Genomic DNA, 17,711 nt, shown 5'->3' with positions numbered 1-17,711 from the left:
TTTGGCACTACTTGAGGCATTTCAGCCTTGGGGTTTTCCCCCACAGTCAGTGTGCCAAGATAAGACTAGACGGCTCAGGATTTAGCTTCATCTGTAGAGGTCCCATGGCTAGTGCCTGTAGGAGGTGGTAGAAACAGAAGGACCAAGAGTTCAAGATGAGGGCCTTAACGATGGCTCAAAGGTTACTCTTCCAAAGAACCTCAGTCTGATTCTCAGCACCTATGTTACGTCTAAGAACTTCTTGTTAAGTTTAGGTCCAGGGGGTCTAGTATCCTCTCTGGCTTCATGGGCTACGCACATGGTGCACAGACATACAAGTAGGCAAAGTACCCATACGCATTCAGGATCACTGTTGAGTACCTCATGCATTGGAAGTCTTCCTAAGTGACCTCCTAAGCAGGCACACAGGTGACTGAGGAGGTGGAGTTAGTTGGACTGTAGATCATTTAACAATGTTTATGGAAGCATCTCACTGTACTCTGTATAGCTTAAAGTTTCCTTTGTGTAATTGTAGGTATAATTTAGGTGACTACAGTGGAGAAATCATGTCTGAGGTCATGGCACAGAGACAGCAAGTGAAGCCTACTTATGCCATCCCCATCATCCCGATTACTAACAGCAGCCAGTTCAAACACCAGGATGTCACGGACACGAAGGAGTTCAAAGTTAACAAGGTGATTAGAGCTTTGTAACAGTAGCATCAGGTAAAGGGGATATGAAACGTTGGTGTGATTAGTAGTGTGGGGGCCTGGAAAGAACATGAAGTCTTCCCGCCCGGTGTAACGTTCCAGGACACATCTATGTGTGAGTGACAGGCAGGTCTTGTTAACAGCTGGTGACATGGGCAGAAGTGGAAATACTTTGACAAGTTGATATGTCATAATTTGTGAAGAATAAAATTGGTGAAGGGAAATCCAGAGAAATAAGAGAGGACAGAAGTGTGCCCTTTTGATAAATGCGCTTCAGGCAGGAAGTGTTTTGTAGACTTGTGACCTAACATGTATCACTTAACTTAATCGTTCCATCTCAATCTGCTGGTTATTTTGTTATCCACCCTGTTCTGTTTAATATCTTGCTTCTGTGATTCTTTTTTTAGAGTATAATTTACTATATCATTTGTAATAATGGTTTCTATAGCCTAGACTTCCCCATCAGTCAGAGCACTGACAGAGACTATTTAAACGTGTTGATTTTAAAGTATTGGGATGTTGGACACATGAATAAAAGTATTCACTTTGATAATCATAAATGGTGGCTATTAATCCCAGCAGAGGCCATGCCTGGCAGATCTCTAAGTTTGAGACACAGCCTAGTCTACATAGTGAGTTTCAGGCTAGCCAAGGCTACTTAATGAAACACCTCCACCCAAAAAGTAAATGTTAAAGGTCGTGTTCCAAAATATTTCTTTGCTCATAATTTCCAGTCCTACTTATATCCAATTTTTCCTTGCTTTTATATTGAAGTCCTTGTTTTTATATTGAATTTTTATATTGTTCACTTGTCTGAAATGTATGGCCTTACAGATCACCTTAAAAGTCTTCTTACTTTGATTTTTATATTTTGGGATTTAACTCCAATTCTAATTATACAACATTGTTTTCATCTGTATGTTCCAGAACATGAGCCATGCGCTTCATGCACATAGATCTAGTTTACCTTAAATCCTTCTAAATTAACACAGAGTCATTAATGGAATAGTCTGTTATTTTGAACATTTTCTTATTTAAATTTTTATTCAGATTTTTTTGTTGTCTGTCTGGAGAGACAGGTGAGGAATTAGGAACACCCATTGTTCTTGGAAAGGACCTGGGTTGAGTTGCTAGCACCTACATCAGACGGCATACAACTGCCTGTAATTCTGATTCTAGGGGGGTCTGATATTCTCTGGCTTTTGAAGGAATTTGCACATACGCATACATTTTTAAGTCTTTGAAGCAAATGTTTGTCTTGAGCAGAGCAAATGTAGATTATTAGGGGAAACTGAGACTGCACCTCTGAGGGTAGGAGGAGCTGCCAGGAGGAACTCCAGAGCCTGTTTTAATAGTTTAAGCACTTGGCCTCCCAAGTAATAATTAGCTCAAGTTGTTAATAGAAGTTGCAGGTTGTGGAATGTTCTTCCGCTGTGTGACTGACTTGTGTCTACGTTGCAGCAAGATAAGGCTGATCTTATCCGGCCGAAGCGCAAATATGAAAAGAAGCCCAAAGTCTTACCCCCGTCTGCTGCCACCCCTCAGCAGCCGAGTCCTGCTGCACTGCCAGGCTTCAGTGCTAAAGACTTAAACCAGTACGACTTCCCCAGCTCAGATGAAGAGCCACTGTCACAGGTAAAGAGAAGACCAGCTCTCTGCACACGGAAGAGGAATGTAGGAACCCGCGTGTTTGACCTCTCATTGCTTTTTATTTCAAGGTTTTGTCTGGCTCTTCGGAAGCTGAGGAAGAGAATGACCCTGATGGCCCTTTCGCTTTCCGTAGGAAAGCAGGCTGTCAGTACTATGCTGTAAGTGTCAGACTTTCTCTATAAACAACAAACAACAGACAGACCGACAAAATACAATAATTTGGATTTTTTTTTTTTTTTTTAGCCTCATTTAGACCAGACTGGCAACTGGCCCTGGACTGGCCCTAAAGATGGAGGCCTGGGGGACGTGCGATACAGATACTGCTTAACCACTCTCACCGTGCCCCAGAGGTGTCTCGGATTTGCACGAAGACGGGTCGGGCGCGGTGGAAGGTAACGCGCTTCTGCACTTCTGCTTTCCTTGCAGCAGCATGCTTTAGACACTGGAGTCAGAGGTTAAGCTGAGACCTTCCTTGTGAACAGATTCTAGAAGCTCCAGCTTGCTATGCTGAGCAGAGCTATCTACATGTTCCCACTGCACCCCCAACGTCCTCACCCACTACATAGTTCTCATGGGCCCTTAGCACCTGAGTTATCACAGGGTAGACTCCCAAGAAAGGACAAGTGTAACTTGTGTTTACACACTCAGGATTGGTTCAGGAAACGACAACCAAAGTTGCTGAGTTCTGGGGAAAGCCTTACATTAACTACTGCAGTGACCACTTAAATTTGCTGCTCGTGGCCTCAGTTTGTCAGGATGTGGTTCTGTGGTCTGAAATAGAATACTTCATGCATGGAGAGGAGAGAAGGAACTGCAAAGCACAGAAAAATTTTGGTTGAAAGACAATTTGAAAAAAAGAACTTTATCCAACATTGAGATTTGAGGCTAAAAGAACCAGAGCCAACAAGATGACTCAGTGGGAAGAAGCATTTGCCACCAAGGTGACAGCTGAGTTCTGTCCCAGGACTCATTGGTGGAAGAGAGAAGCAACTCTTGGGAATTGTCTTCTGACTGCTGCATGCGTGCTGTGCTATGTGCCCTGTGCCATGCAAGCACGGTGTGAGAGAGCCAAGTGCTGCAGCGATGAACTTGCTAACTTAAATACTCAGTGTACTTGTACTCAGCTTTGGGGGAAAGCTTTCGGGAAAGAAAGGAAAGTCTCTGATGTAATCTCTGGTGTCTGCTCCTTGTGCAGGGTCTTGCTGGACAGAGCGCATTCAGACTATGACAGTATGTTTCACCACCTGGATTTGGACATGCTTTCCTCACCACAACCTTCTCCAGTCAATCAGTTTGCCAATACCTCAGAAACCAATACCTCGGACAGATCTTCCTCTAAAGACCTCAGTCAGATACTAGTCGATATCAAATCATGTAGATGGCGGCACTTTAGGCCTCGGACACCATCCCTGCCTGACAGTGACAGTGGGGAACTCTCCAGTAGAAAGTTACACAGAAGTATAAGTCGAGCAGGAACAGCACAGCCTGGGGCCCACACGTGCAGCGCCTCCACGCAGAGCAGAAGTAGCAGCAGTGGCTCGGCACACTGTGGTACGTTCATTTGGGGTGCCCATGGCTATACCAGGGTGGGGTCTTCCATCTTGTTGAGGATGAAGCGTATTATTCCCATAGTGAGATGCTTAAGTATTTCTTTGAATTCTGCTCAATAGTGTTGTTGCTGTGTGAGTGTGTTTGTATCTTTCCTTAGTCACAGCCTAAAAGACATGGTATGTTCTATGTATTTAATGTTTAATTTGTTACCTTGAGGTAGCCTATGGACCACATGATTCATTAATTTTCAAGTAATAAAATAAAAGGGACCCCAAGTTGTTAGTGGTATGTACTTGAACATCTAATCTAGTCTGCTTAAATGTAGAGGCCAGTAGTCAGTAGTTACATATAAACTTACACTGACATTCAGAATAAACACCAGAGAAGCTGACTTTTAATATATTGAAGACATTTTTTTAGATAATCCCTACTTTGTTGTGCATTGTGACTAAAACTCTGGAAACAGTGCCATGCCCTGTGACTTTCTGTTTTGAACCACTTGAGTCCACATTGTCTGAGCTATGTAAGTTATAAAGGCTCACTGTCAGCATGGCGCAGCAGGTTAAGATGCTGAGTCCCCAAGACCCGCACGGTAGAAGGGAAGGATGCCACTCCTTCAGTTCGTCTCCTGCCTCTGTGCATGCACACACTCAAATACATACATCCAATAAATTAAGAAATAGTTTGGGGGTTTTTTTGTTGGTGGTAGTTGTTTTGGTGGTTATTCTGAAACAGAGTTTCACTGTAGTTCTGGCTGTCCTGAAACTACTTTGTAGGCCAGACTGGCTTTGCACTCACAGAGATGCCTGGCTTTGCCTCCTGGGTACTGAGATTAAAGGTGTACACCACCATGCCTGGCTTATGTTTAAAATAATTTTAAATTATTTCATTAAAGTTCTTTTAGGATGATTTTAATACAGAATTTTTTTAAAAGAGGATTGTTTCCCTAATTACCTAATTAGGTTTCAATTAAAGTGTTTTCTAAACATGAGAGTTTGCTGTCATCTTCAAAGGCTCCATAAACTCATTTACTTGTTAGTTAGAAAAAGAGTAAGTCCATGAGCTGACTAGACTTGACAATCAGTCATCAGAAATCTGTGGTTTCTGGGGCCTCTTTAGTGATTGTAATTCCACCAATTTTGCTACTGTTTTTCTGTTCTGGATAGTCCTTAAAGTCAGGCTGAAGAACTGGTCGATTGGAGGCTTAACTAAGTATAGGTGTGGGGGGTTCAAAAGTAGAAACTCTTAATAGGTTCCCCCAAAATATTTTTGAAGATGCATGAATTTTTTTTTTTTTTTTTTTTTTTGATTTTTTTATGGAGAAAGTAGCCATGTTCTATGAACCCACATCATGTCAGTCCTAAAGTGGTGATGCCGAAGAGCATGACAGATCTCCAGACGTCAGTTTACGGAATGAGCCGTGCTGGCGGGACTTACATGTCAGTGCCAGTTGCTAACTTTCCTGATTTCGTTCTCAAAGATGATTAAAAGGTAGACATTAGCAAACGCTACCGGAAAAAGCCTTTCATAATTATGTAACTTTTCTTCTTAATCGTTTTTTTTGGACAATGGGACTTTTTTAAATGCTGTATTTATTTTTGTTTATACTTAGAGAATAAATGCCCACAGACTACCATAGAGTTACACTCTGTTTTCATGCTTGGGAATACTCACGAGATCATTAGGCTTTCTCTGTGGCTCTATAAATTATGTTATGTGTACATTTAACATAAGTGAGTTCTGCTAACAGCCCCTGAAGACAGAGAAGACAATCCAGCTATTTACGTGTTACATGGCAGTTGAAGCATATTCCTCCTGAAAGAAAGCGCTCTCCAGAGGCAGCCGAGATCTGCTGAGGGTCTCGGGTGTCAGCCAAGTTCTCTCCACAACCATCTGCAAGCTAGATCTTAGCTGTGCTGACTCAGCCATCCTGTCAGATGGACAGAAGTCAGCTTCAAATTTAACCCCTTCTGATTATTCAGTTCCTGACTCAGATATTGAAATTGATATTTACAAGTGATGCACACCCCCACCGGGCTCCTTTTCCAAGTAGCTATTAGTGAGTTGTATACACATTTTTTAAATAGGAAATTCCAACTGAAGGTACCAGGAGTGTACTCATTTCCCTGAAGAGTGGCCAGTTGTAAAGCCGGTTCTCACTGCCTGGGGTCCCTTCAGCTTGCTGCTCAGTCTTGGCCGTTTCGCACCTGTGCTCCCATGGAGGGTGTCCTTAGTAGGGTGTTGGGTAGCCTCTGAGGAGGTCACAGTGAATGTTGTGTCCCCTTTGTTCTGTGTATCAGAAGGGGGACTTGGGAAGACTTAGTGATAGAGGTTTAGAATTTCTAGGGCTAGATCTACTGAGGGATAGGATAAATTGTTTTTAATGATCATTAGTTAATACATGGCTTGGACTGTTTTCAAATAGTTTTCTAGGCTTTTATTAAGCTATAATAGCACCTTTTCAGTGTTTGCTCCATGGTTGAGCTTCCATCTATTTTGTGCATTTGAAATTGGAGGGATATCAAATTACCATAATTAGATGAAACCCTCGTACAGGAGCTTAGCTAGCAACATGACTCGGTCGGTAAAGTCTACGCACCGCCAAACCTGCCATCCCAGTTCTATCCCTAGAACCCTCCGGTGGAAGGGGAGGGTCAACTCCCACAAGTTGTTCTTTGTCCTCCTTCCTTATGCACACACACTCTCTCAAAGAGCAAGAGAGACACAGACATATACACAGGAAGACAGGGGATAGGATACATGTGTGTGAATGTGTAGATGATTCAGAAAGACTAAAACTCCTACAACAGAAATGTGCCTAGTACTTGAAGTCTTAGCTTCCAGTGAAATTGAAATCGGCATCATTGTAAGCTGTTTTTCTAAACTCAAACTATCTAACAGTCTTATTTTTGTAAGTGACAGAAGTTCTATGGATAGAATTAGTGCATATGACTTAATGTTTCATGGAAAGGCCTGCAGTCTTATGCAGTGGTTATTGTTACTTTTGTAAGTCTACAGAACCCTAAGCTTACTTCAAGGGCTTTCTAGTCCAGACTCTTTTCTGGAAGGTGCCTTTCTCTCATGGCACCTTGTATAAGGTGCACTGTGAATTCAGCAGGTGTATGTAAATATTGCAGGGGCATCACGGCCAGAGTAGCACTAGGCTAGTGAAATATCACTTTGAAGTCATAGCCAGGCACACTCAGCTTTGACACAGCTTGCCATCAGTTGAGTTGCAACACACCTTGGTTTTCAAGTTGGTCTTTTTAGGTGGCTGATAAGGACTTGGGAAGCTTTTCGATTTCAGTTCCCTAATGCAGAGATCCTACTTTATTAACTAGACCATTGCACATGGTAGTTGTTTTCCTTAGGCTTTTGTTTGGTTTTGTGGGGCTACAGATTGGATCTAGGGCCTCCTGCACACTGGGTAATTAAGATTGGATCTAGGGTCTCCTGCACACTGGGTAACTAAGCACATCCCCAAGTGCACACTGGGTAACTAAGCACATCCCCAAGTGCACACTGGGTAACTAAGTACATCCCCAAGTGCACACTGGGTAACTAAGCACATCCCCAGTGCACACTGGGTAATAAAGCACATCCCAGCTTTTGTTTTCATTGCCTTTTTGGGTCAGCTGTTAGAATTAGAAACTTGTGATTCAAAGGTGCTTTAAAACAAATTTATGGGGTTTGTTTGTTTTTAATAAAATATAAATGTCTTCCATTTGAAATGGTTCGTTTCTTGTTGATATGTGTCTCCCTTTCCACTTAGGTAGACGCAGCGTCAAGGGTGTGCCTATAGGGCCTTAGACAATTCCAGGTACTGGAACACAGCGTTTCCTCATTCTTGGAGTTGGCTTGTTTCAGAGTCCTGCCCCAGAGAATTAGTTAGAGACTCCTAAAAACTTGGTGGTTTCATGTTGTCTGTTTCCGATGAGAGGAAGTAAAAAGCAAACTATTCTACATTGAAGGAACTTGCTCAGAGAGCTTATCCATATACTACCAAAAGCCGTCTCCTTCATTTCAGAATTGTGTTTTCTCATGGGATCATGTTAAGTGTGTTCACTGTCTGCTGTCACACTGTTCACCAAAGATGGTCCCATTTCCTTTCCCAGTTTAATGCTCTTAGCTTTCATATCTCATAAATATCGATCTAGAGCTGTTTTTCTGTTTTCACTTTGAAATCTCACTATTGGTGGTGCTTGCTCTTCTTCCGTATTTTTCCCTAGGACCTCAGCCTCATGTCCAGCATGAGGTTACAGGGTGGCATCAGGTCTGAGGGCCTCATTGATCAAGCAGTTGTGATTCTAGATCTGCCCTAGATGGTTGGCTCTGCCCACCATTTGTGAATTAAATTTGACTGTTCCACTTTATCTGAAGTAGATGTATAGCTGAAAACTTTCTGCCTTGATGCCTAGACGTTTGAGAAAGTATGGTCGCTTTCACTTATTTCATGGAGCATTTGGTTAGACCGTAAAGTTAGACTGGATCGGGGACCTTTAATGCTTCTACAGTGTCTGTAATAAGATAAGAATATAAAATCTAGTTCACATTTAGTTATCCACATTTACCACCTTACCTTCATGTAAATTCACATCCTTTTGGATTGCAATTTTATTTCTGAGATGGAACTGAGAGGACTTTGGTAGCCACCTGAGTCTAATCCTTGTCACGTTTGCAGGAAGGTGCTCTGCCCCAGCAGGTGACATGCTCTTCTGGGGACTCTGTGGTGCTGGGTCTGTATTTCTCACTGCCAGCCTAGTTGTTGCTGTTTTAACTACAGATTACTTGCCAGAAACATCCAGACCAGATTTTACAACTAGACTCTAGGTAGAATAGCATCGTCTAAGAAGCCGTGATCTTAGATACCGAGCTGACCGACTGGTTAAGTCTTGTGTCTATCTCTGCATCTCCACTGGCAGGAGACAGAGGTTAAAAAGTAGGCTGGCTGGGCTGGAGAGATGGCTCAGCAGTTAAGAGCACTGACTACTCTTCCAGAGGTCCTAAGTTCGATTCCCAGCAACCACATGGAGGCTCACAACCATCTGTAGTGGGTTCCAGTGCCCTCTTCTGGTGTGTCTGAGGATGAGCTACAGTGTACTCATATACATAAAATAATAAATAAATCTCTTTTTAAACAGTGAGGTTGGCACACCTGCAGAAATGGGGATGGAGCTTAACTAGGGCAAAACTATTTGAAAGTATTCAAAGTTGATTCCCAGCTAATTTACCACTAAATGTTTAACTGAAGCACAAATATCATCAAAAACACCAAAAGACTTTTTGCAGGAGAAGGGGTCATGAGCAGTGGCTGAATCATCATTTTCCTAGGTATGAAATGCCTTGACCCGTCCAGAAAAAAAAAAAATTTTTAATTACTGAATATTGCCTACTGAAAAAGTAAAGTCTGAGGCATCACGTTTGGTTTTAGGAAGTTAAAATATAATTTTCAAACACATTGGGGAAAAAAATCTAATAAATTATCTTAAAGTTTAAACAGTTGTTTTATGGAAATAATTATGTTAACTATGAACCTTCATTTCAGGTAACATTCACTTTTGTAAATTTTTCATGGTTTTGACCCAACTCACTTGTGTTACATGTATGTCAGTGTCTTGATAGCAGGAAATTACTTCTGTCAGTATTTAATGAATATCCTAATATCACTAAGTATTCCCATAGAATTTGATCTGTAGATTAAAATGGTAGGAAAGACTTACAAGTCAGATACCAATTAAATGGAGCTGTAACAGACAAAAGATAAGGGAACCAATAGGAGTATTTTCCAGGGAGAAGTGTGGGCCATGAACTTAGTACAGTTCAAGAAGGTGTGAAGGTACCAATAGCCTAACGGTCTTCTGGGTACGGTACAAGTGTTCCTATTGTCTAGTCTACCAGGCAGAACCGGGATCCTGGAGGTTAGTAAAGATCCCTCCCAAGTTACAGGTAGAATTCAGAAAACTTGATGGGCTGATGATATTCTAGCTAGAAGAGCATTCCATAGCAAATCAGGTGGGCGTGTTTGAAAAATGCAGGCTTCAGCTCAGGGAGCGTTGGATGGTAGATGCCCTGGTATTGGGTGTATAGCTAAACTGTGTTTGTTTTGAGTTTTGGTTTTGGTTTTGGTTTCTTTGGTTTGGTTTGGTTTGGTTTGGTTTGGTTTGGTTTGGTTTGGTTTGGTTTGGTTGTTTTGGGGTTTGGGTTTTTTTTTTTTTTTTTATAATCAGACAGGAAACGTTTCTTTAAGAAGCCTTTACTGTCAGGTGGTTGTGAAATTATTTGCTTTCTTTTTTTTCTTCCCCCTCCCCCTTTCTTTTTAAACTGGCAAAGGAAAAGAATAAAGAAACAGGTTTCCTTTTTAAAGTTGCACACACTTTTGGGGGTAATAAATGAACATTTTTTTGTTTGTCTTTTTTAGAACTGAGCTCTCCATAGACACACATAAGTAGCTAACACAGTGTCTGTCCTCAGACTTCACTCTGTACAGTAATCAGCATAACTCCGTTCTTATTGACTGGATTTTGTCCAGGTGGGTTAACTGGGTGGGGAAAGTGATTAACCTTAACCCTGGGACTTCTTTTCTTCCTGTTAAACTTGAAAGATGAGTTCTCCTGTTAAAGTATCAGATTTACTTTTTATGTAGAGGGAAGTTTTATAATGACTGGAATAAGAAGCTATGTAGACTTTAGTGTGTGTACACAACTGTTGGGAAGGCCCAGGTCTTGGCATAGCAATCTGGACAAAATAGAAGCGGAATGCTGGTTACCAGGTTTCACCTCATGCTCAGTGCAAAGTGTATCCCCAAGTGTGTGGACCGAGAGCCCAAGAGCACTTTATACACTGTCCAGCACAGTGTCACAGTTGAGAAAAGTAGTGGGTTTTCTTTAAGTTGAAGCCACTTTGGTTAAATGTGGCAGAAGATGCTGGTTTCTCTCTGGAAGTGACCTCTGGCAGCATCATTTCTACCCAAATGCCTGCCTCCTTTTTGCACAGGAGCATCTTTTGCTGGATTTTTTAGTGTTGTAAGGTGTGTGTGGCGTCTGTGCATCTTTGTGAATCTTTGTCTCCTTGTTTTATGTTCAGCATTCACAGCCGAACAATACCAGCAGCACCAGCAGCAACTGGCACTCATGCAGCAGCAGCAGCTTGCACAAACTCAACAGCAGCAAGCAAATAGTAATTCCTCCACCGCCGCTCCACAGGTGAGGGACTTGTGTGTCTTATGATTATCCCTCATTGTTTCCCACCAGAGTTCATCTCTAATTACCAAGTGTCATAGACCTTGCATCTAACCAGCAGAAAAGTGGCTCTGGCCTGAATGTACAGGGTTTAGAAAGAACATTCCAGGTGAGTATGGAAGCTGTTTGCTCTGCTGCCTATTAGACAGAGTAACCTAAGAACATAGTTCTCTTAGCTGTAAAGTTGCTGCATTCTGACTTGTGGTCTGTAAAGGACTGTGCCCATCATAAAGCCCCATGCAGCTGATGTTCTGGTTCCAGAATTAAACCACAACAACCTGTTCTGCTCTTAAACAAGGCCGCTCCTAAAGCATGGGAAGATATCTGCTGTATAGATAGATTTGGGGCTGAAAGGTGGGAAAATTGAGTCTTCCAAGCATCTTAAAGGAAATTTCACTTTTTAAGATTCAAGGGGCCTGCCGGGCAGTGGTGGCGCATGCCTTTAATCCTAGCACTTGGGACGCAGAGGCAGGCGGATTTCTGAGTTCAAGGCCAGCCTGGTCTACAGAGTGAGTTCCAGGACAGCCAGGGCTACACAGAGAAACCCTGTCTCGGAAAAAAAAAAAAAAAAAAAAAAGATTCAAGGGGCCTTTTCATTTTTAAATTAAATTATGATGTCAGATCTTTTTTAATTAAGGGATGGTTGTTTTACTATTGAAAGATGCCTTTGGGTGTGCAGTGGGTGGCTATTAGCAGTAAGAGTGGGTAGAGAGAGTAGGTAGGTAGAGATCAAATGAAAGAACGCTACATATTTGCCTTAATGGATTTGTCCAGCACTGAACTACCTGAGAAATGTGTTTTAACCTTTCAACTGGAACTTTTTGTTGTTATTGCATTCTGTATTAATAGGCTTATTTTGGTAATTGCTTTGTATATATTTTATATTATCATAGGAAAATCAAAATGCATAAACCTTTAAGTTAGACAGCTAACTTTTCAACCTTCAAATTTATGGCTATAAAAATGAAGTAGATTTCATTGATTTGCTACTTTTAGAACTGTGAAGCTGACTGAGGTGACTGTAGTGGAGCCGACTGACTGAGGTGACTGTAGTGGAGCCGACTGACTGAGGTGACTGTGTAGTGGAGCCGACTGACTGAGGTGACATGTGTAGTGAAGCCAACTGACCGAGGTGACTGTGTAGTGAAGCCAACTGACTGAGGTGACTGTAGTGGAGCCGACTGACTGAGGTGACTGTGTAGTGAAGCCGACTGACTGAGGTGACTGTGTAGTGGAGCCGACTGACTGAGGTGACTGTAGTGGAGCCGACTGACTGAGGTGACTGTGTAGTGGAGCCGACTGACTGAGGTGACTGTGTAGTGGAGCCGACTGACTGAGGTGACTGTGTAGTGGAGCCGACTGACTGAGGTGACTGTGTAGTGGAGCCGACTGACTGAGGTGACTGTGTAGTGAAGCCGACTGACTGAGGTGACTGTGTAGTGGAGCCGACTGACTGAGGTGACTGTGTAGTGGAGCCGACTGACTGAGGTGACTGTGTAGTGGAGCCGACTGACTGAGGTGACTGTGTAGTGGAGCCAACTGACTCTGGTGACCTGTTTTACTCTGACTCATCCTTCAAGGCCATTACACTTATGACTTTTGTGTTTTCCTTTCAGGGTTTTGTTTCTAAGACTTTGGATTCTGCTAGTGCACAGTTTGCTGCTTCTGCTTTAATGACATCAGAACAGCTGATGGGATTCAAGATGAAGGATGATGTGGTGCTTGGGATTGGGGTGAATGGCGTCCTTCCCGCCTCAGGTGAGGATAAAAGCATCTGCATGACTCAGTTACAGTTATATGCGTACATATTTGTACACATTGTGACTTAGCCACAAAGTGCACAGTGTTTACATGTTTTCTTTCTCTCCCTAGGAGTATACAAGGGCTTACACCTCAGTAGCACTACACCAACGGCACTTGTACATACGAGTCCTTCGACAGCAGGCTCAACTTTGTTACAGCCTTCAAATATTACACAGACTTCGGGTTCCCACAGCACACTGAGTCACCAAGTAACTGCTGCCAACTCTGCGACAACTCAGGTTCTGTTTGGGAACAACATCCGATTAACTGTCCCCTCATCTGTCCCCACTGTCAACTCTATCGCCCCAATAAACGCACGGCATATACCTAGGACTTTAAGTGCTGTTCCGCCATCTGCCTTAAAGCTGGCTGCTGCAGCAAACTGTCAAGTTTCCAAGGTCCCCTCCTCATCTTCTGTAGATTCAGTTCCAAGGTGAGTAGTTCTTCTAAGCTTAAATGTCTGAAATGTAAGCGCCTAACTGCCTCCTGAAGTGGTTCTACACCTAAGTTTTCTCTTTTCCTTCTATGTACTGCATATATATATATATATATATATATATATATATATATATATATTCAATATATATATGAACCTTCATGTATTCATGAACTAATTAATTAAGCAAGTGAATGTTATAATTGAGTGTTAGTTGAATCAGACTTGAGACTGAGCCAGTGCATTCACTGGGATAGTCAGTGCTGCTTCTGACATGGACCTTTCCTAATGCAGCAGTGACCTAGAGTGACCTCACTTTCCTCCAGCTTTGGGTGGAAGGAGTTCTCTTTAGTGTGTGTCTTATACTGTTGATTCCATCTGTGGCTTGCTGTGGGACTAGAACCTTCCTTCTCCAATCTGCTAGCTACTCGTAAAGGTGGAAACGTTGTGCGGGCCGGCTAACGTCTGATCAAGCCAGTGCTTTCTCTGCTCATTCACCTTCTTGAAGTTTAGTAAATAGTTGAGGGTTTTTGTCAAGGTTCCATTTTAACTATAACTAACTAAATTTAACTCTGTATTAACCAATTAAAATCCTGCTGCTACAAAGTACTAGGAGAAGAAGAAACAAAGACCTGCATTATTCAGATTAGCAAGAAATAAGCTTCAAACATGAATGTGATGTTAAAACAGTGCAGGTGATAGACAGAAGCCCTTCCAGGTGGGTCTTAGACCAGGGTTGTCTTGCCCAGTTCATGCTGTAGACAGTCGCTATCATTTTAAAACAAAGAGAAATATTTTTACACCAAGTGAACTGTGTGTTCTACAGAATATCAGATCTACTTGATTGGGTGAGGAGAATGTGTATCAGAAATTGGAGTAGGCAAAGCAGAAAAAAAAAGTTGGGGAAGATAGTATTTAGTGGTTAACAAGTAGCTGGGTTTTCCACCAGGCCTGAGCTAGACCAGCATTTAGACATTTCAGCAGAGTGTGAGGAAGCGAGGTGTGTGGTGCTCATTGCAGAGTGGGGAAGCGCAGTGTGTGGTGCTCATTGCAGAGTGGGGAAGCCCGGTGTGTGGTGCTCATTGCAGAGTGGGGAAGATCGGTGTTTGGTGCTCATTGGTAGCCTTTACTCTGCACACCCACAGGTCCCTGTCTACATTGATCTGCTCAGGACCAGAAACTCACTGTTGGTCTGTTCATGGCTGATCAGTGGACTAGTTCTCTTCCCCATCTCCAGCCATGACTTTCACTGCTGTAGAACTGGACAAATGTGGGGACATTTACAGTAGGTGGGACTTCTCATATTTAAAAGCAGGGAACAAATTCCTAGAAGCCAGTGGACTTTTCAAAGGATACTTCTAGAACCTAGTGTGTCCTAGTCCTGAGTCTGTCTCACTTAGTGACATCCATTAGGACCAAGATTTAAAGTCCTGACGTGAATTTTAGACATACTTGTTTCTGTGTTAGATTACTAAGAAAAGCTTTGGGGTTGGAAGGAGGAGATGGCTCCATGGGTATAGGTCCTTGCCATCAAGCTGGAGCAGGGGCCATTGTATCCATGCGATGGAAGAAAAGAACCCGATCCAGCAGGCTGCCCTCGGACACACAGCCTCATTATGTAAAGGCTGAAAACGAGTTCAGGGCCTAAGAAAATGACTCGGTGCTTGCCAGTACAAGCATGAGCAACTGAGTTCATGACCTACATTGTAAAAGAAGCTTCGTGTAGTGTTGAGTCTATAATTTATGCCTGCATTGTGGGGGTTACAGGAAAGGAAGGGATACTCGGATCCCTAAAGTTCCTTGCCAGCCCAGCCAACTCCATGAACTTCAAGTTTTCTCAAAAACTAAGGTGAAGATAGATAGAAGAAAGGTGTCCCCATCCACCTCTGGTCTCCATGTGTTCTCTCTCTCTCTCTCTCTCTCTCTCTCTCTCTCTCTCTCTGGTCTCACAAACACACCAAAACAAAAGGTTCAGGGCCACCAAGATGGCTCCATGGGTAAAGGCACTTGCCAACAAGCTAAGTTTGATCCTAGAACCTATGTGGTGGAAGAAAAGAACCGACTCCCCAAGAGCTGAGCTGAGCTCCTCCTGAGCACACGTGTGCATGTGCACACACTGAGCTGAGCTCCTCACCTGAGCACACGTGTGCATGTGCACACACTGAGCTGAGCTCCTCACCTGAGCACACGTGTGCATGTGCACACACTGAGCTGAGCTCCTCCTGAGCACACGTGTGCATGTGCACACACACTAAGTAAGTAGATAGCGTAAGGAGAAAAGGCAGCTATGGAAGGAAGGCAGCTGCAGCTGTAACTTTCAGAGCTTGAAGGGTGTGTGTGTGTGTGTGTGTGTGTGTGTGTGTGTGTCAGTGTGTCAGTCATTTGGGTTCTTGGTCAGTGTTTTGGCAGTACGGTTGGCACGGAATTGACTGTTGATCCCTGATTTACTTGATTTCTGCTTGCCTATTTTTTATAATTACAAAAATTCATAATCCTTTATTCCATTACCACATAAGTGATGTTTCTATCTGCTGTTAAAGATAACTAAGGCTTTTAAATAAGGATGGACTTCATTTGCTCAGTTTGTACATGACTGTTGACTAATATAACTTTTATCCCAACAGGGAAAATCATGAATCAGAAAAGCCAGCACTGAACAACATAGCAGACAACACAGTAGCAATGGAGGTGACGTAGCTTCCTGGGAGCAGGACTGCATCCTGGGGACATGGTCAGGTGCTATGCATCAGAGCGTTGGAACGCAGGGAGGATGGAGTGCACATGTGCGGTTCCATGGCAGCTGTGGGGACTCGGCAGCACTGCTCATCTCTCGTGCTTCAACCTTTCTTTTCTTATTGTTAATAGGAAAAAAATCAACATCTGTAAATTAAGAATACAGCAATTATCTGTACAGTACTGCATATTTGTAATACCCTTGTATATATGTTACTTGAATACAGAACTGTTCATTTGTGATGCTTTGCACTTGGGGGCGGGGGGTGGGGGGTAACTGCAACAAGAGTGTGAGCTGTGAGATTGTGTAGCTGGTGTCATCACATCATGTGCATGGTGCGGAACCTGCTGTCTCTATTTATTGTGCTGTGTTTACAGGTTTTGTACACTGTACCCTCATTGGTTCCTGTGCTGTAGTAAATGTGTTAGGTAGCTGTGGACTCCTTGGTATTTTGTAAATGGTATAACATAACTTGGTTCCCTCTGGGTCCTTGAGTTTTCTGTGTATCATGTGAAAAAAAAAAAAAAATGGTGACATACATACAGAATTTTACAAAAAAAAAAAAAAAAAGGCATCAGTTTTTGAAAACGGGGAATGTACTGTTCAATGGGGATCTTCCTGGTCTGCTAGCATTAGGACGCAACAAGCTCAAAATGAAGTCTCTTGAATTCTCCCGTCCCCGCCTACCTGCAAGCTTGGGCGGCCCCGGTACTTAAAGCACTAATGTTATGTTGCTGCCCTACAAACAGCCCAGTCCTCCCATTTCCTTCCACACCAAAAAGTGTTAAATCAAGTACACAAACGGAGTCCTTACAACTGGAGTTTATGTTGTCTTGCCCTTTTTTTAGCACAAAAAGATGTACTTTTATATTGTGGAATTGTTTAAAGACTTCATTCTTTACTTGTTCTTACAGAAAAGATATAGGGGAGAAGAATGCGGTAATTGCTGTCGTGTATCGTCATTCCAGTTTGTAAAACAGCCAGCCAGCTTTTTTCCTTTAAGATTCTCCAGAAGGCTGCGAGGCCAGAACCACAAATATCGGGTGCCTTCCTTTGGAAATATTTGACCTCTCTTCTGTGAAGAGAATGGTACTTACCAGACTACTACTACTGCTTTGTTAGTACCGAAGTCTGAATGCCCAGTCCAATGGCATATGTTATCTTTAAGGTTTTTAATCCCACCTGGAAACATTGTGATAGAATTCTCACAAAATAAACCCAGGGCATTACATGTTGACAAACTAACATGCAGTGGTCTTTGCCTTTTGTTTTCAACCCCAGAACTCTGTGTGACTTTGTTGTTTTAGTAAAGGGGCTTGGTGAAAAACAGGAAGGGAGACCTTCAAGTTCATGTTTTCAGTGATTATTTTTGATGTGTTTGTCTACAACGGTGAAAGAAATCCCTGCACTTGATTTATAATCCCATGGAGGTGAGAGAGTAAATAAGATGTAAAATGTGTGTCTAATGGAAAGGAAAGAGGCTAGGTCAGTGAAGGAGCACAGAGAGCCAAGGGTGTTACAGTCAGGCTCCGTCAGAAACTTGAGCAGCACAAGCAGTTGGGTAGAAAGAAGATCGATCTGGGGACCAGGGAGCAGAGCATAGGGACAAC

At 42.7% G+C, this 17,711-nt stretch overlaps 1 protein-coding gene across 4 annotated transcripts in view; it reads left to right on the top strand.

Moving 5' to 3' along the window:
• Positions 1 to 17,346, top strand: part of Epc1 (enhancer of polycomb 1) — an 85,994-nt gene extending 68,648 nt beyond the window's left edge. For 2 of the 4 annotated variants that reach the window (XM_034509948.3, XM_034509947.2), the window contains exons 6-14: positions 515 to 674; positions 2,151 to 2,324; positions 2,408 to 2,497; positions 2,583 to 2,731; positions 3,535 to 3,890; positions 10,974 to 11,092; positions 12,745 to 12,886; positions 13,001 to 13,364; positions 15,992 to 17,346. In XM_034509948.3, the coding sequence (XP_034365839.1) occupies positions 515 to 674; positions 2,151 to 2,324; positions 2,408 to 2,497; positions 2,583 to 2,731; positions 3,535 to 3,890; positions 10,974 to 11,092; positions 12,745 to 12,886; positions 13,001 to 13,364; positions 15,992 to 16,064 (1,627 nt within the window). In that variant the 3' untranslated portion in view covers positions 16,065 to 17,346. Of the gene's footprint in view, positions 1 to 514; positions 675 to 2,150; positions 2,325 to 2,407; positions 2,498 to 2,582; positions 2,732 to 3,534; positions 3,891 to 10,973; positions 11,104 to 11,140; positions 11,238 to 12,744; positions 12,887 to 13,000; positions 13,365 to 15,991 lie in introns of those variants that run through there. The other 2 variants (XM_034509951.2, XR_013112335.1) reach the window with 2 other exon arrangements.
• Positions 17,347 to 17,711: the final 365 nt, after the last annotated feature.

This window comes from Arvicanthis niloticus, chromosome 8 (genome assembly GCF_011762505.2).
Source record: "Arvicanthis niloticus isolate mArvNil1 chromosome 8, mArvNil1.pat.X, whole genome shotgun sequence".
Taxonomy (NCBI): Eukaryota; Metazoa; Chordata; class Mammalia; order Rodentia; family Muridae; genus Arvicanthis; species Arvicanthis niloticus.
Note: the sequence above shows the minus strand (reverse complement) of the source record. Positions and strands in the feature narration are given on the sequence as shown.